General features: G+C 45.6%; 1 protein-coding gene across 11 annotated transcripts in view; it reads right to left on the reverse strand.

Moving 5' to 3' along the window:
• SH3KBP1 (SH3 domain containing kinase binding protein 1) overlaps window positions 1-19,564 on the reverse strand; it is a 344,411-nt gene that overhangs the window by 86,272 nt on the left and 238,575 nt on the right. For all 11 annotated transcript variants that reach the window (XM_075131808.1, XM_075131826.1, XM_075131818.1 and 8 more), the window contains one exon: window positions 11,042-11,117. In XM_075131808.1, coding sequence (XP_074987909.1) covers window positions 11,042-11,117 — 76 coding nt within the window. The remainder of the gene's footprint in view (window positions 1-11,041; window positions 11,118-19,564) is intronic.

Consider the following 19,564-nt stretch of genomic DNA (forward strand, 5'->3'; position numbering starts at 1 on the left):
CCAGCCAGACACCTGGGAAAGAATTCTCTGTAGTAACTCAGAGCCCTCTCCAACTAGTGTCTCATCACTGGCCATTGGAGATATTTGCTGCTCGCAGTAGCTGATCCGATACTGTAGGCAGTCTCATCATTCCATCCCCTCTAAGCACCCTCTGGCAGCGAGCACACTAGGATCCAAATCGTGAATCCAAGAGCCCGCTCTCAGTTTGGAGCTGGATCAGTGGATTGTGCCGTGAGTGGCACAGTGTCTATTGTGTTTAGCACCTATAGGCTCTAGTCAGGACTGAGGTCCCATTGTACTAGGTGTTGTATTGAAAACACAGCAAAGAAGAAAGAGAAATTAAGCTAAACTCCAAGAATGCTGGTACCTAGCACTCTTGAGGAAGATTTAGTAACAGCCTGGGACTGGAGACTTTTTGGATTTATGGCTAATCCAGCTTACTTGTGGCAGCTTCTCAAAAAAACACAAAGAAAATTCCCATGCCTAATACAACTTCTGAAACCTTAAAAGTACTTATGAGAACGGTTCAGCTGTTTCTACTTTTCTACTTTTACTTATACCTAGTGGGATGGAAACAGTGACATAAACATGAGATTATTATTTAGGCATGCAAATAGTAGGTATTCACACTGATCCATAAATGCTATAGGACTATGCAATTAGTTTATATAGATTTCTAAACTGAGACTTATTCAGGAAGTTATGCAATCTAGGGACTGTGGGAAATTCTGGATGCATTGTAATAGAGCACAAGTGGCCAACCTGAGCCTGAGAAGGAGCCAGAATTTACCAATGTATATTGCCAAAGATCCACAGTAATACATCAGCAGCACCCCATCAGCTCCCCCCTGCTCCAGCCCCCAGCACCTCCCACCCACAGGCAGCTCTGACAGTCAGCACCTCCTGCCTGCTGCAATCAGCTGTTTTGCATGTGCAGGAGGCTGGGGGGAGAGAGGGGGGAAGCAGTGAGCACCTGGCAGGCTCAGGGGAAGGGGCAGGGGCCTTGGGGGAAGGAGTGGGGGCAGGGCCTGGGGCAGACATGGGGTTGAACAGTGAGCACCCCCCGGCACACTGGAAAGTTAGTGTCTGTAGCTCCAGCCCCGGAGTCAGCACCTATGCAAGGAGCCGCATATTAACCTCTGAAGAGTTGCATACGGCTCTGGAGCCACAGGTTGGCCACTCCTGTAATAAAGTAAAAGAGGCACCAGATGTAGAACTTAAGAGAATACCCAGAATACCATAGAACAATTCTTTTGGAATAACTTTCTTAACATGGAGAACAATGGATCATATGCCTACGGTCTGACTATTACAGATGAAGTTTATTATTACAAAAACATTTCTCTCATATAACATTGGATATTAAAAAAAATCTTGTTAAAAACAGTTAAGGACATAAAGGTAAACGGTAATTGGGATAAAGTACAATATGGTTCTACAAACTGTAGATTGTGCCAGACCAACCTGATCTCTTTCTTTGAAAAGATAACTGGTTTTCTAGACAAAGGAAATGCAGTAAATCTAATCTACCTGGATTTCAGTAAAACATCTGATACGGTTCCACATGGGAAATTATTAGTTAGATTAATACAAGAGTTGAAAGGTAGATAAGAAACGGGTTAACAGGAGCCTACAGCAGGTAATGTCAGACTGGAGGGAGGTTACTAGTGGTGTACCACATGGATCAGTCTTGGGACCAATCTTATTTAACATTTTCATTAATGACCTTGGCACAAAAGCAGGAATGTACTAATAAAATCTGAGGATGACACAAAGTTGGGAGGTGTTGCCATTACTGAGGAGGACCAGAATACAGTAAAACCTGCCAAGAGCAATCACTCATGGAAGTTATGGTATGTCTGCACTACAAAATTAGGTCGAATTTATAGAAGTCGGTTTTGTAGAAAGCGTTTTTATACACTCGATTGTGTGTGTCCCCACACAAATGCTCTAAGTGCATGTAGTCGGCGGAGTGTGTCCACAGTACCGATGCAACCGTCGACTTCCGGAACATTGCACTGTGGGTAGCTATCCCACAGTTCCCACAGTCTCCGCCGCCCATTTGAATTCTGGGTAGAAATCCCAGTGCCTGATGGGGCTAAAACATTGTCACGGGTGGTTCTGGGTACATATCGTCAGACCCACCAAAACAATCGTTTTGCACCTTTTTTCTTGAGTTACCTGTGCAGACGCCATACCACGGCAAGCATGGAGCCCGCTCAGCTAACCGTCACCGTATGTCTCCTGGGTGCTGGCAGATGCGGTACTGCATTGCTACACAGCAGCAGTTTATTGCCTTTTGGCAGCAGACAGTACAGTATGACTGGTAGCCATCATTGACGTAGTCCTGGGCGCTCTTTTAACTGACCTCGATGAGGTCAGGGGCACCTGGGCAAACATGGGAGTGACTCAGCCAGGTCATTTCCCTTTTAAGTTTTGTCTCATGGAGATTGACTCCTACCAGCAGTGCACTGTCTTTTAATCAGCAGCCAGCAGAAGATGATGGCCAGCAGTCATACTGCACCGTCTTCTGCCGAGCACCCAGGAGATGACTATGGCTAGCGGTCGTATTGCACAGTCTGCTGCCAGCAAGATGTATAAAGATAGATGAAGTGGCTCAAAACAAGAAATAGACCAGATTTGTTTTGTATTCATTTTCTCCTCCCTCCCTCCGTGAAATCAACAGCCTGCTAAACCCAGTTTTGAGTTCTATCCTTGAGGGGGCCATTCTGTTTCTCGCAAAGCCACCCCCTTTGTTGATTTTAATTCCCTGTAAGCCAATCCTGTAAGCCATGTCGTCAGTCGCCCCTCCCTCCATCAGGGCAACAGCAGACAATTGTTCCGAGCCTTTTTTCTGTGCAGACACCATACCACGGCAAGCATGGAGCCCGCTCAGATCACTTTGGCAATTAGGAGCACATTAAACACCACGTGCATTATCCAGCAGTATATGCAACACCAGAACCTGGCAAAGCAAAACTGGATGAGTAGGCGATGTCAGCGCGGTGACAAGAGTGATGAGGACATGGACACAGACTTCTCTCAAAGCACGGACCCTGGCAATGTGGGCATCATGGTGCTAATGGGGCAGGTTCATGTGGTGGAACACCGATTCTGGGCTCGGGAAACAAGCACAGACTGGTGGGACTGCATAGTGTTGCGGGTCTGGGATGATTCTAAGGGCACTTTCATGGAACGTTGTGACTTGCTTTCCCCTGCCCTGAGGCGCAAGAATACCAAGATGAGAGCAGCCCTCATAGTTGAGAAGCGAGTGGCAATAGCTCTGTGGAAGCTTGCAATGCCAGACAGCTACCAGTCAGTCGGGAATCAATTTGGAGTGGGCAAATCTACTGTGGGGGCTGCTCTGATGCAAGTAGCCAACGCAAGCAAAGATCTGCTGATATCAAGGGGAATGACCCTGGGAAATGTGCAGGTCAAAGTGGATGGCTTTGCTGCAATGGGATTCCCTAACTGTGGTGGGGTCATAACGGAACCCATATCCCTATCTTGGCACCGGAGCACCAAGCCGGAAAGTACATAAACCGCAAGGGGTACTTTTCAATAGTGCTGCAAGCACTGGTGGATCAAAAGGGACGTTTCACCGACATCAATGTGGAATGGCTGCGAAAGGTACATGACGCTCGCATCTTCAGGAACTCTCATCTGTTTCAAAAGCTGCAGGAAGGGACTTGATTCCCAGACCAGAAAATAACCGTTGGGGATGTTGAAATGCCTATAGTTATCCTTGGGGACCCAGCCTACCCCTTAATGCCATGGCTCATGAAGCCATACACAGGCACCCTGGACAGTAGTCAGGAGCTGTTCAACTACAGGCTGAGCAAGTGCAGAATGGTGGTAGAATGTGCATTTGGATGGTTAAAAGCGTGCTGGCGCAGTTTACTGACTCGCTTAGACCTCAGCGAAACCAATATTCCCACTGTTATTACTGCTTGCTGTGTGCTCCACAATATCTGTGAGAGTAAGGGGGAGACATTTATGGTGGGGTGGGAGGTTGAGGCAAATCGCCTGGCTGCTGGTTACGCACAGCCAGACACCAGGGCAGCTAGAAGAGCACAGGAGGGCGCTGTGCGCATCAGAGAAGCTTTGAAAACCAGTTTCATGACTGGCCAGGCCACGGTGTGAAAGTTCTGTTTGTTTCTCCTTGATGAAACCCCCCATCTCTTGGTTCACTCTACTTCCCTGTAACCTAACCCCCCTCCCCATCTCCCTTCTATCACTGTTTGAAGAGGCAATAAAGTCATTGTTGCTTCACATTCATGCATTCTTTATTAATTCATCACACAAATAGGGGGATAACCACCAAGGTAGCCCAAGAGGGGTGGTGGAGGAGAAAAGCACCAGGAGGGGTGGTGAAAGAGGGAAGGACAATGCCACACAGCACTTTAAAAGTTTAAAACCTTAAAACTTATTGAATGCCAGCCTTCTGTTGCTTGGGCAATCCTCTGGGGTGGAGTGGCTGGGTGGCCAGAGGCCCCCCCACCGTGTTCCTGGGCGTCTGGGTGAGGAGGCTATGGAACTTGGGGAGGAGGGTGGTTGGTTACACAGGGGCTGAAGCAGCGGTCCGTGCTCCAGCTGCCTTTGCTGCAGCTCAACCATACGCTGGAGCATATTAGTTTGATCCTCCAGCAGCCTTAGCATTGAATCCAGCCTCCTCTCATCACGCTGCAGCCACCTTTCAGCTTCAGCCCTCTCTTCAGCCCGCCACTTACTCTCTTCAGCCCACCACCTCTCCTCCCGGTCATTTTGTGCTTTCCTGCGCTCTGACATTGTCTGCCTCCACGCATTCGTCTCTGCTCTGTCAGTGTGGGAGGACAGCATGAGCTCAGAGAACATTTAATCGCGAGTGTGTTTTTTTCGCCTTCTAATCTTCGCTAGCTTCTGGGAAGGAGAAGATCCTGTGATCCTTGAAACACATGCAGCTGGTGGAGAAAAAAAAAGGGACAGTGGTATTTAAAAAGACACATTTTATGGAACAATGGATACACTCTTTCATGGTAAACCTTGCTGTTAACATTACATACATAGCACATGTGCTTTCGTTCCAAGGTCGCATTTTGCCTCCTCCCACCGCGTGGCTAGCCCCTCACCCCTCCCCGTGGCTAACAGCGGGGAACATTGCTGTTCAGCCACAGGCAAACAGCCCAGCAGGAACGGGCACCTCTGAATATCCCCTTAAGAAAAGCACCCTATTTCAACCAGGTGACCATGAATGATATCACTCTCCTGCGGATAACACAGAGAGATAAAGAACGGATGTTGTTTGAATGCCAGCAAACATACACTGCAATGCTTTGTTCTACAATGATTCCCGAGTACGTGCTACTGGCCTGGAGTGGTAAAGTGTCCTACCATGAAGGACGCAATAAGGCTGCCCTCCCCAGAAACCTTTTTCAAAGGCTTTGGGAGTACATCCAGGAGAGTCGCGAATGCCAGGGCAAATTAATCATGAAACATGCTTGCTTTTAAACCATGTGTAGTATTTTAAAAGGTACACTCACCAGAGGTCCCTTCTCCGCCTGGCGGGTCCGGAAGGCAGCCTTGGGTGGGTTCGGGGGGTACTGGCTCCAGGTCCAGGGTGAGAAACAGTTCCTGGCTGTCGGAAAAACCGGTTTCTCCGCTTGCTTGCTGTGAGCTATCTACAACCTCATCATCATCATCATCTTCTTCGTCCCCAAAACCTGCTTCCGTGTTGCCTCCATCTCCATTGAAGGAGTCAAACAACACGGTTGGGGTAGTGGTGGCTGAACTCCCTAAAATGGCATGCAGCTCATTATAGAAGCGGCATGTTTTGGGCTCTGACCCGGAGCGGCCGTTTGCCTCTCTGGTTTTCTGGTAGGCTTGCCTCAGCATCTTAAGTTTCATGTGGCACTGCTTCGGGTCCCTGTTATGGCCTCTGTCCTTCATGGCCTAGGAGATTTTGACAAATGTTTTGGCATTTCGAAAACTAGAACGTAGTTCTGATAGCACAGATTCCTCTCCCCATACAGTGATCAGATCCCGTACCTCCAGTTCGGTCCATGCTGGAGCTCTTTTGCGATGCTGGGACTCCATCATGGTCACCTCTGCTGATGAGCTCTGCATGGTCACCTGCAGCTTGCCATGCTGGCCAAACAGGAAATTGAAATTCAAAAGTTTGCGGGCCTTTTCCTGTCTACCTGGCCAGTGCATCTGAGTTTAGAGTGCTGTCCAGAGCGGTCACAATGGAGCACTCTGGGATAGCTCCCGGAGGCCAATACCGTCTAATTGTGTCCACAGTACCCGAAATTCAACCCAGCGAGGCCGATTTCAGCGCTAATCCCCTTGTCAGGGGTGGAGTAAGGAAATTGATTTTAAGAGCCCTTTAAGTCGGAAAAAAGGGCTTCGTCGTGTGGACGGGTGCAGGGTTAAATCAATTTAATGCTGCTAAGTTCGACCTCAACTCCTAGTGTAGACCAGGGCTTAGCAAAAATGGTCGCTTGTAAGCAGTGGTCTCTCTTTAAAGATTTGCTACCTTCAGAGCTGGGCAGCCAGAGAGCAGTGGTTGCTGGCCAGATTCCCTGCTCTGAACGCAGTGCTGCCGCAAGCAGCAGCACAGAAGTAAGGAAGATCATGTGTCCTACAGGTTGTTTTTATGGATGGAGTAACAAAATATGGTTGCTGGTTACAGACGACAGGTGGTCACTCTTCACAGTTAAATTATAGGAGGAAAACATTCTGTGGCCTCTGCAGGTAGTCACTCGTGATAGGTGGTCTCTCTTCAGAAGTGGTCGCTAAGACACATTTTACTGTATCACACAAGAAGATCTGGATGACCTTGAAAACTGGACTAATAGAAATGGGATGAAATTAAATAGTGCAAGGTCATGCACTTAGGGACTAACAACGAGAATTTTTACTATAAACTGGGGGTTTATCAGTTGGAAGGGGGAAGAGGAGAAAAAGTTGGGTGTACTGGTTGATCACAGGATGACTATGAGCCACCAATGTGATGTGGCCATGAAAAAGGCTAATGCAAACCCAGAATGCATCAGGCGAGGTATTTCCAGTAGAGACAGGGAAGTGTTACTGCCATTATAAAAGACACTGGTGAGGCCTTATCTGGAATACGGTATGCAATTTTGGTCTCCCATTTTAAGAAAAATGAATTCAAACTGAAACAGGTGCAGAGAAGGGATACTATAATGAGCAGAAGAATGGAGAACCCACCTTGAGAGGAGACTTAAGAAACTTGGCTTGTTTAGCTTAACCAACTGAAGGCTGAGAGGAAATACGGTTGCTCTCTGTAAATACAACAGAGGGATAAACAACAGGGAGGGAGAGGAGTTATTTAAGTTAAGGGTCAGTGCAGGCAAAAGAAAAAAGGATATAAACTGTCCATCAACAAGTTTAGGCTTGAAAGTAGGTGAAGGTTTCACCATGAACAGCCTTCAAAGGGGCAAAACACGTACCTGGTTACAAGCTAGATAAGTTTATGGAGGGGATGGTATGATGAGCTTGCCTACCATGGCATGTGGCCCATCTGTGATTGCTAGTAGCAAATATCTCCAACAGCCAGAGATGGGGCAATAGATGGAAAGGGCTCTGAGTTACTACAATGAATTCTTTTCTGGGTGTCTGGCTGGAAGGTCTTGCCCACATGCTCAAGATCTAATTGATCACCAGGAATTTTCTTCCAGGTCAGATTGGCAGAGCCCGTGGGTTTCTTTTTTGGCTCTCCTCTACAGCATGGGTCACTTGCTGGTTTGAACTGGAGTAAATGGTGGATTCTCCGTCACTTGAAGTCTTTAAATCATGATTTGAGGACATCAGTAACTCAGCCAGAGGTTAGGGATCTATTAGAGGAGTGTGTGAGTGAGTTTCTGTGGCCTGAGATTACAGGTGGTCAGACTGGATAATCACAGTGGTCCCTTCTGGCCTTAAAGTCAATGAGTCTACATGCATGCCTCAGTCCCCTGTCTCCCAAGCAAGACCACAGACTCTAAAAAGGTTCAAATGGAGCCTGTAGATTCCAGCATGGATAAAATGTCCTAATTCAACAAAGTTTGGGGAAAATGCAGAGGTTCTCTATGAGGTCAAAAATTTGGGTGTAAATGGGAATGTTGTCTAGCTTATTCCACTTTGATATTGTGCAAGAACAGGCTCATCCCATCAATTTTGGTCACATATAAGAAACTGAGTTTTATTTGCACACAGCAGGGGTGAAAGAGGTATGCAGAAGAAAGAGATGTTGTTTCTGGCCAAAAAAATCAAAGTGTCAGAGGAATATTCCAGGGAGGTGCAAGTAGCACCATTCAACAGGGACTAAGGTTAATCCTAATATAAGAGTGTGCCACTCTCCTATTGACTTAGATGGGAATTGCATCTGCTTACCTCAGGGAAAGCATGAAACCCAAGAGTGTTGGGAAAATCCACTCAGGTGTATATTAAAGTAGGACTGCCTCATATTACATTAATATTAATAGATTTTTAGCTGCTTTCCCAGCCTCAGAATTTTTACAGTGGAACTTACTGCTTGTATGGCCTCTTCCTGGTCACCTCCAGTCTTTTTCCTGCTACAACTCCCTCTCTTCCTCCTCCTCAGTGTACAAACTATACCCAGTTTGCAGGCTAAAATAATAGCAAGTTGGTGTACGTTGCCCTATTTTGTTACTTACCGTGATTTTCTTATCAGCTTACATCCAACAACTAACTTTCACCACCTCTGTACTTTGCTTATAAGTAGTTCTATACAATTCTGCATTGTATGTATGATACCTACATCAAGAGACGCTATGTCCCCAGGGCCGAAGAGTGCATAAAATATTTGTGAGGAAGACCAGACATGCATTAAGTGTCAGGATGTCAGCACATTTAGAAAGAGGTCAGAGAACAAAAAAAATTATTAAGGAAAGCAACACATAATGAAAAACTATAAGAAATAAAATATATATAGATAGGCTAAATGATTACTAAAGTTTGGGAGAAAATGTTTGTGACATATTTTTCATAGTGATATTATGATATGATTATGACATAATTATTATGCATTTTATGCAAGATAAGTCATGTGAGGTGTCATGGGAAAAGTTACGATTTGCTGAATATGAGTATCCTATCATATCATTTTTGTATCTGAATATTGACTATATACCTATATTTCAAATGTAGTTACATCTGGGTAATGCCCATTAGACAAGATGCTTTCAGTCTAGACAGTGGGTTGGGAAGGGCCTATTCAGGGCAGTGGGCCATTAGGAAAAAAACAATATGCCTTAGGAGCAGCTTATTTCCCACCTGGTGATGAACCTTCCTGGGAACACTCCAAACAGCCTGTGAGTAATGGCTGCTATGACTCTACAAGGACATGTGCTCAGATCACATGCCGGACTCCTTGGGATGTCAGTATTTTTCCACAGACTGACCTGGGAACCAAGCTTTGAAACAAAAGGTTCCCGCTATATGCAAAAGCTATACAAGGCAGGGTATGACATCATCTGGTGTTCTTCATTCCCCACACAAGAGGACTCCTGGAAACACCTGAGGAACAAAGACTGAACTGGGGGAAGTGCTGGACCCAGGCTAAAGGGATTTCTAGCCTGCGAATGAAACACCTGGGGATTCCAAGCTGTAAAGCAAGTGCAGCTTGTCCCTTAAGAATCTGTGGCCTGCTTGTATCATCTCTTAGAGTGAGAATCTGCTAATTCATATCCAATCAATTTAGCATATTAAGCTTAGTTTGTGTTTTTTGTTTCTTTGCTAGGTAATCTGCTTCAATCTGTTTGCTATCACTTATAATCACTTAACATTTATCTTTTGTAGTTAATAAACTTGCTTTTGCTTTATCTAAACCAATGAGTTGATGTGAAGTGTATGGGAATCTTAGCTCAGGGGCAAAGGCTGTTGCATATTCCTCTCCACATTGGAGGGAGGGGGTGAACTTTCTAAGCTTACACTGTACAGTTTCCTGTGCAGTGCAAGACAGTACAATTTTGGGCTTATACTGCAGAGGAGCTGCATGCCTGGGGAGTTGGGAGTTGCCTTAGCTGTAGCCTTTCCATTGTTGATTCATTGAAGAAGCTGGACAGAGAGCCTGCAGCTAGGTGTGGCCCCACCTATATGAAGGCTGGTAAAAGTGCAGAGTGGAGGGCTTTTCAGCTTGTCACAGCAATACAGCGTGAGAGGGAGCCCAAGCTGGCGGGATGGGGGCGGGGGGTTTAGTGGTATCCCAGTCCCAGGTGGCACCCTGGGGAGAACCCGTCACAGTGTAAACTACCCATAAGTATCTGAAGGGTAGAAACTTCAAGAGGGAGAGAAATTGTGTTGGGCAGTTCAAGTGATATAAAGGAGTCATTACATGAAATAAGTCATAGGAAAATGTAATCTACAAATTAGGAACAATTTCCTAACAGGGAGATCTCTTCAGGTTATGGACCAGGCTCCAAAAGGGAAGCAGTGGAAAAATAATTTTTTTGGTTCATTTAAAACTGAAAAATAATTGAGTAATAACGCTGTACTGGATATATATTGAAAGGTCTTTTCCAGCTCTAATTTCTATGAGCCATATTCTCCTATCCATTCTACATTACAGATTTCTTATCAGCTGTGGAGATCTCTGTTGATATCAAGGGAGTAAATGGAGAATGTGTAATAAAGAGCCTCAAGTGTAGATCAGAGAGGACAAATTTGACCTAGAAATACTAAGCTTCACTTTCTAATCAATTTCTTTGCTAATTCAGGCTTTATTTTCCCCCTTAGTTCCCCTTAGGTCCCAATACATTTCATTATAATTTTTATCAAAAAATAAGACTAAAGCAGGAACAGTTTGTGTTTAATTTGCTTTGTATGATAGTTAAATACGTCTCCATTGGACAAAGCAGTGATCTTCCTAAGAAGCTTAATTATTAAAAGCTCCATGCTGAATATATTTGCAGTCTTGCTTTTCTTATTTTTCAGACATACAGAAAATTGCTAAAACCAAAACCAAAGAAAAAATATTCAAAACTTCCGAAAAGGCTCAATAGCTCTAAGTGCAAATGAGGAAAAAACAAACAGTGAGACCTACTCTTGATTCTGCTGTCCATTTCTATTTTCGTTGGCTCTTGAGCTGCTGTAGCTGGAGGTAATTTCTTCCCAACAGTCTGAAATAAATAAATTATTCCTCTTTAAAACCTTTATTTTCCCAGTTAAAGCTTTAGCAACAGTGCAGAAATCATGAGCAAAAAAAAAAAAAAAAGCGGGGGGGGGGAGTTACATTAAAGGGACATGGACAACTTGAAATCTAGTCAGTTTGCAGGAGGAGAAAAAAGAAAAAGGTAAAAAAGGGGTCGGGGGGAGAAAAAAGAAAAAAGATTTCAAAATAGTACTCCTACCCTAAATGCCTCTGTCAATTTGTGTGTGATTTTACAGTCACATTTTCCTGTTTTTAAAAATACTTTCCTCTTCAATGTTGCTGTGTGAAAGACCCACAGAAACAAGATGGGTAAATGGATTATACAGGGAAACTGACTTTTATAAAGTGCTGCCAAACGAAGAAATAACGTGGAAAAAAAAAGAAAACAAAATCCTCCAATTTCCTTCTATCATACTAGTATTAGGTGTAACAAGTAACAATAGGCGGTAAACAAATTTCAGACATAAATGTGCTTTTTAAGTGGACAGTGTCCCTTTTTGTCATTTTAAGTACATATATTATCTAGTTCACCAAGCAGTATAATAATGCATCATCATCAGTGTTAGACAGCTAAGCTGAAAGAACAGTATGCACACACTGCACAACCATTATTTTTCTTCACTGACCGTGATCTTTATAGATGTACATTTTTTACTTTTAATTTTGTAAATATATTATTTTAACCTACAATGAAAATTATGCCCCAGAAAGCCTGGTAATATCTGTGGTCAAGGATCTGGCTACTTTTATTGTTTGTATAACCATGGCACCTAGGAGCCCCCAGTCATGGGCGAGAACCCCACTGTGCTAGGTCAGTGGTTCTCAACCTATTTACCATTGTGGGCCACAGGCTGAGAAAGACCGTGCCAAACACACACTGGCCTGACTAGCCCTGTGCTGCCAGGGTACCCCTTCTCTTTGGGGGAAGACCCACGCCACACCGATCCCCTGCCCAGTGCCCCCCCGACTCCCTATGCCCAGCACTCCCCTGCCCAGAGACACCCCCCTCAGCCTCCTGTGACCACACCGACCCCCTGCTAAGACTCCCCACAGACCCATATGCCCAGCAACACCCCCCTTCCCCCCTCCCAGAGACCCCTCCACAGAGCAGGGCCAGGAGCGGAGCCACACCCCTAGTTCCTGAGCCTATGCTTCCCAGCACCCCCCACATACTCTCACTTCCCAGAACCCCCTAACTCCCCCCCCCCCAAGAAACCCACTCTCCCGTGCCCTGCCCCACACTCACTGGCCCTGCTGGGAGATGACTGTGTTTGCCGGGCTGAGCTGGCAGCACAGCCAGGGATCGCTCTGGCCCCTGGGGAGCAGTGCAAATAGTCATGCTGGAGCAGGAGTGGGGCCTGCCCAGGCTGGGCTCCCTCAGCACCCACTTGCCTGGCAGGGCCCCCTGCATTGGACTGCTGAGCTCTTCCCCTGCCACAGGGGGCTGCTTAGCCTTCCCTGCTGGCAGAAGCACTCCAGCAGGGCTGCCTGCTGCCATTTCCCCATCAGCTGTCCCTGTCCCCTGCCAGATCGGAGGAGCAGCAAGCTTTGCATTTTTTTTTTTTAGTGCATAATTGGGCAGCAGGTTGAGAACCACTGTGGTAGGTGCTGCACAAACACAGAACAAAAAGACAGTCCCTTCCCCAAAGAACTTTCAGTCTAACTATAAGACAAGAGACAACAGATGGATGTAGACAGATGGGGAAGTAAAAGTAAAACGAGACAATACTGGTTAGCAAGGCAGACAGTGATATTAGTGTACCAGCAGCTTAACCATTTTTTATAGGCCTTATGGAAAGTTTTGAGACGGATTTGAAGGAGGCTAATAAGGTAGTTCGTGGATGTTTAAGGAGAGCTCCTCTCACGCATGAAGGGCAGCATGAGAGAAAACACAAGGGTGCTTCTTTGAAAATTTAACAAGTGGGGCAATGGAGGTTGTCATCCTGAGCTGATCGGAGCCAGGATTTAACATTTTGACACTGAATGAGAGATGCTAGTTAGGGTGGGGATAGGCCATGAAGGGCTTTTGAAGTAAAGACAAACAAGCTTGTGTTTGACGCAATAGAGCGGGGACTCAAAGAGAGGGCTGATATTGCCGACATGGCAGGCTAGGAAAATGCTCTTTGTAGCAACATTCTGAATGGATATTAGTGAGGCAAAACTGCATTTGTCAAGGCCAGAGAAAAGGATATTGCAGAAACAAAAATGATAAGAGACTGGATGAGAGTTTTATCTGTATGGATGGTTGGGAAAAAACGTATCTTAGAGATGTTATGCAGAAAGGATTTGCAAGATTTAGACATAACCTGGATACAAGAAAATAGAGAAGTCTAAGTTGAAGATGATGCCCAGGTTACTGGCCTGAGTGACAAGCAGGATGGTGGTATTGTCCACAGTGACTGAGAAAGGAAGTGGTGGAGAGGGGAGGGGAATTCAGAGCTGTGCTTGGCCATGTTGTACTAGAGCTGATAGCTAGACATTCATGAGGCGATGTCAGAGAGACGGGTTGAGATTTTAGGTCTGGAGTAGAGAAGTAGATCTGTCAGTCACCAGCATAGAGTTGGTAATTGAATTTGTTTGTGGGTGAGATTATTCAGTCATAAGGTGAAGAAGGAGAAAAGAAGGGGACCAAGGACAGAGCCCAGTGGAACCCCCATAGAAAGCTGGAGGAAGGATGGGATGGATTCTCCAAATGATACACTGAAAGATCAATTAGAAAGGTAGGATCGGAACAGAAGAGGATAGTCACAAAAGCCAAGAGAGGAAAACATTTCAAGAAGAGGAGCATGGTTGCCTGTGAGGAAGGAGGCTAACAGGCCAAGCAGGATGAGGAGGGACTGCTAGTTCTGAGATTTGGCTAGGACAAGTTCATCAGAGACTTTGGCAAGAGCAGTCTAAGGCAGAAGCTGGACTGGAGATGGTCTAGGATAGAATTGGAGGAGATGAACTCCAGACAGTACATACATTCAATGGGAGACAATAGTAGACAATACATTCAATGGGCTGAGAGATTAAAGGGAGAAAGAAGATGGAGTGGTCGTTCGAGAGGCAAGTGGGGTCAACGATGGCTACATACCTCCCCACCACTTGGAACAGTATATATTTCCATATCAAAAACTCATCTATGGTTCTGCATCAAAAACTCATCTATGGTTCTGCATCAAAAACAGGTTGGGGCTATATTGGAGCACATGATTTAAATCGGAGGCACCACCTTTGTGATTTCCCCCAGAGTGCTGCACCCCCGGTCCACCCCTTTCCCAAAGCCACCACCCAGCCTCTTCCCGCCCCCGCTCTGCCTCTTTCTGCCCCCGCTCCTCCCGCATGCCACTGAACTGCTGATCGCTGGGGGCAGGAGGGAGGAGCTGATCCGCGGGGCTTCCAGTGGGTGCTAAGCTATTTTCTTTCCCACGGGTGCTCCAGCACAAGTACAGTGTAAGTCACCCTAGCTCCAACAAGAGAGTCAAGGGATTTTTCAAAATTTTTTTTTTGTAATGAGAACATTACTGAAACAATTAGGAAGAAAGAAATATTTTGGCATCCATATGCTTTTTTATTTTAAACACACCATGGGTGAATCATTGACTATACACTAAAACTAAAACCAAAACCAAAACCAAAAACAAAAAAACCCAATAAAAAAACCCATCCTTTTTTTGAGTTTAGCTCATGGAAAAATGTATGTATGACTAGAAACAATAGTTAATAACAAACGTCAACTAACTGAACACAAGATGAAGCTAGTGCATTCCAGACTTATGGGGTGAGCTGGACTGGTGAGCTTCCTTCCCTCCTTCCTTGGAGGGAAGGGAGAAAGGAAGGAAAAAGAATGGCCCAAACACCACTGTCTGCTTTACTGGAAGGTCAGCCGGAAACAAAGCAGCCCCTGGCCACTTGCTCTTTGCTCAGGACAGGAGGTAGGAGAGCAGAGTGGCACAAGATACCACTTTCTTTTGTAGAAGGGGAGGACAGAAGCCGAGCCAGGCACCCTTTTTCTTAAAAAGAGAGAAGATGAGAAACTGGCCCCCATGGGTGTTTTACCCAGCGGGGAGAGGGGGAAAGGAACAGAGTAGTATACATGGAGAAGAGTTGCTGGGAGGTCAGGATGCCCTGCAACATGATCTGGTATCTGCCAAACTCATTTATTTGGGGAAGAGCAGGGAGGTCCCAGAACTCAACAACAAGGAGAGGATGAGCCCAGAATTCATTGACGTGTGTGTCAAAATTAGGGAACGTTACAAATGAAGTTTTTGAAGGGCAACGGAAATGTCTAACTGGTGATGCAGAGGGGAGGGCAGGGCCCGTTGATTTACTAGGGAGAGGAAGTGAAGCTATAACAATGTTAAGTACATAAATTTGCCTTTAGATGGGCATGTCCTGGAGGCACAGGTACTTTCCACTTATGCCTCTAGGTCTCCAGGGAAAGGTATTCAGGAAACTTTATGCAATTTGTACATACTAATACCTCTCTTCTTATTGAAAGCTTGATTCAATTGCCTTTGAGTATATTTGGGTACATAGTATCTCCATTTCTTTTTATTCTGAATATCAATAAAACTTGAATTGTTAACTTAAAAATAGATATAAAGTCAGTTTCCTCCAGTGTTTGAGACACAGGATCCTCTCTATTCCAAAATAGTCAACACTCTGACTGTTTATTAGGTTTTCAGAAGAATAAAACATACAGCCAACCAAGGACATGTCTGAGAAGAATCCCACAGCAGGTGTTACTTTCACAGTTACCAATCTATAGTAAGTGAAAGGACAGAAAAGGAGTCCAGAAGAAAGATAAATCCCCCTCCCCTGCTATTTGGGCCAGAGTTCCTGCTGTCGGCTTTCTGATTTGTCTTTATGTCATCCTAGGCCCCTTCCTAGGGAAAGTTGGCAGGTCAAGTACCTCCTGAGGTCATCAGCAGGTAACAAGGACTAAGCAAATCCAACTTTCTAATTCCTGCTGATCCTGGACACATCCCTGTAGTAGTGGGTTTTCTTTCCAGCTCACAAAGGTTGCTTTTGGTCCAGATAGTTTCTCCCCTTCTCAACTCCAAAGACCAACATACCCTACCACGCTCTCTTTCACCTCTAAATAGGAGAGCTAGGCATTTTACTAAGTGTGGGAGCTGTCATGATCCCTGGGTAAGCTGGTCCATCTGAGACTCTTCTCCAGTCTCCGAGTTCACCTCTTTCAAGCGGCAGTCCCAAGCCTTCATTTCTCTTTCAGGTTGGCCCCCGCAATGCAACCACTCTTAAGAACATAAGAACGGCCATACTGGGTCAGACCAAAGGTCCACCTAGCCCAGTATCCTGTCTTCAGACACTGTCCGATGCCAGATGCCCCAGAGGGAATGAACAGAACAGGTAATCGTCAAGTGATCTATCCCCGGTAACCCATTCCCAGCTTCTGGCAAACAGAGGCTAGGAACATCATCCCTTCCCATCCTGGCATCAATAGCCATTGATGGATCTATCCTCCATGAATTTATCTAGCTCTTTATTGAACCCTGTTATGGTCTTGGCCTCCATAACATCCTCTGGCAAGGAGTTCCACAGGTTGACTGTTCGCTGTGTGAAGAAATACTTCCTTTTGTTTTAAACCTGCTGCCTATTAATTTCATTTGGTGGCCCCTAGTTCTTGTGTTATGAGGAGTAAATAACACTTCCCTACTTACTTTCTCCACACCCATCACGACTTTATAGATCTCTGTCATATCCTGCCTTAGTCATCTCTTTTCCAAGATGAAAAGTCTCAGTCTTCTTAATCTCTCCTCATATGGCAGCCGTTCCATACCCCTAATTATTTTTGTTGCCCTTTTCTGAACCTTTTCCAATTCCAATATATCTTTTTTGAGATGGGGCGACCACATCTGCACACAGTATTCAAGATGTGGGCGTACCATGAATTTATATAGAGGCAATATGATATTTTCTGTCTTATTCTCTATCCCTTTCTTAATGATTCCCAACATTCTGTTCGCTTTCTTGACTGCGTTGAGTGGATGTTTTCAGAGAACTATCCATAATGACTCCAAGATCTCTTTCTTGAGTGGTAACAGCTAATTTAGACCCCGTAATTTTTTATGTATAGTTGGGATTATGTTTTCCAATGTGCATTACTTTGCATTTATTAACATTGAATTTCATCTGCCATTTTGTTGCTCAGTCACGAAGTTTGGAGAGATCCTTTTGTAGCTCTTTGCAGTCTGCTTGGGACTTAACTATCTTGCGTAGTTTTGTGTTATGTGCAAATTTTTCCACCTCACTGTTTACCCCTTTTTTCCAGATCATTTATGAATATGTTGAATAGGACTGGTCCCAGTACAGACCCCTGGGGGACACCACTATTTACCTCTCTCCATTCTGAAAACTGACCATTTATTACTACCCTTTGTTCCGATCTTTTAACCAGTTACCAATCCATGAGAGGACCTTCCCTCTTTCCCATGACAGCTTGTTTTGCTTAAGAGCCTTTGGTGAGAGACCTTATCAAAGGCTTTCTGAAAATCTAAGTACACTAAATCCACTGAATCCCCCTTGTCCACATGCTTGTTGGCCCCCTCAAAGAATTCTAGTAGATTGGTGAAGCATGATTTCCCTTTACAAAAACCATGTTGACTCTTTCCCAACAGATTATGTTCATCTATGTGTCTGACAATTTTGTTCTTTACCATAGTTTCAACCAGTTCGCCCGGCACTGAAGTCAGGCTTCCCGGCCTGTGTCAGGATCACCTCTGGAGCCCTTTTTAAAAATTGTTGTTACATTAGCTATCCTCCAGTCATTTGGTACAGAAGCTGATTCAAATATAGGTTACAGACTACAGATAGTAGTCCTGCAATTTTACATTTGAGTTCCTTCAGAAATTTTGAGTGAATACCATCTGGTCCTCATGACTTATTACTCGGGCTGTCAATTAACTGCCATTAGCACACAGCACAATTAATACGTTAATTTTTTAAATTTGCATTAATCGCAGACCCTCTGGGTGGGAGGGCAGCATGAGCTCGCCTGACGCACCCCACGCCGGCTGCCCCACCCTGAGCTTCGCACTGCCCAGGGTGAGGTCTCCCCCTCCCAGCCCTGTGCTACTCGCAGCTGGGGCTGATCCCCACACCCCAACCCGAGCTCTGCGCCTCCCCTGCCTGAGGCTGATCCCCTCCTCCCCCAGCTCTGTGCCTCCCCCAGCTGAGGCTGATCCCCCTCCCCCGAGCTCTGCACTGCCCAGGGGTCAGCTCTGAAGCCAGCATTGCCCGCCAGCAGCAAATTTCTCCAGTTTCCTGCTGGCAGGCACTGTTGCCTACAGCTGACCTGCAGGCAGCAGCCGCCTCTCTCTGCTCTGCCTTGCAGCTGGGATAAATGCCCAGGTTTGGCGAAAAAGTTGGGACGGCCAGGACAGAGCTGAAAAAGGGGACTGTCCTGGCCAAAACGGGACATATCTGCACCTTAGCCAGCCCGGGCCCTATTGTTCCCAGCTGGCCCCTCACTCCCGGGACCAATCGCCCTGTGTCGTGCCCTATTGCCTCTAGCTGGCCACTCGATCCGGGGGTACCCTACCGATAACATGGGCCTGGCGAGCTCAGCCTCCCTGCACCAGCCTCCCTGCAGTATGAGGAGTCCCTGAGGTAAAATCCACCCTTCTTTGCAAACAAGGGCTCACTCAGCTGAAGGGAGCCCACCTAGCTCAGTAAAAGGAGGCTAGCTGTTCTTCAAATTATTTTTTGGCCTTCCTAATGATATTTTTACACTTCATTTGCCAGAGTTTACGCACCTTTCTATTTTCCTCACTAGGATTTAACTTCCACTTTTTAAAGGATGCCTTTTTCATCTCTTACTGCTTCTTTTACATTGTTGTTTAGTCACAGTGACACTTTTTTGGTTCTCTTACTATGTTTTTTAATTTGGGGGGTACATTTAAGTTGAGCCTCTTCAACTGCATCTCAGGGTTACATCCTCCCCTGCACTTGCCAACCATAATAACTAGCAGGCCCAACGGACTTGGCACCTGCAAGAGTTTCCCTTTGGGGGGTCTGTGGACAGCAATAGTATTATTACCCATTTATGACCTTAGTGGTAAGTCAAATTCAGGATGTTGTGGGTTGTTTCCATTATGAAGATAAACTGGTGATGGAGTTAGGCATTTTTGATGCAATCCTGTTTACTTACAAGGAATGCATAAAGTCCAGGTTCCCTGAACACTGCAGGAATCGAACAACGAAAGACAGTGTCTTTGCTCGGAGTTCCAAGCCCCTTTCCAGTCAGCACCTATCCCAAAAGCGCTCTCAGGGCCATGCTCCCGGGGCTTGTTCTGACTAAGTCCTTTTTTCCTCCTGCTTCTCTGGTGTATTTTCCTCCTCCTCACAAACGCATAAAAACAGACCGCTCCACCAATCAATGACTTTTCCCCTGCATTTGCTGCATCA

Source organism: Caretta caretta, chromosome 1 (genome assembly GCF_965140235.1).
Source record: "Caretta caretta isolate rCarCar2 chromosome 1, rCarCar1.hap1, whole genome shotgun sequence".
NCBI lineage: Eukaryota > Metazoa > Chordata > Testudines > Cheloniidae > Caretta > Caretta caretta.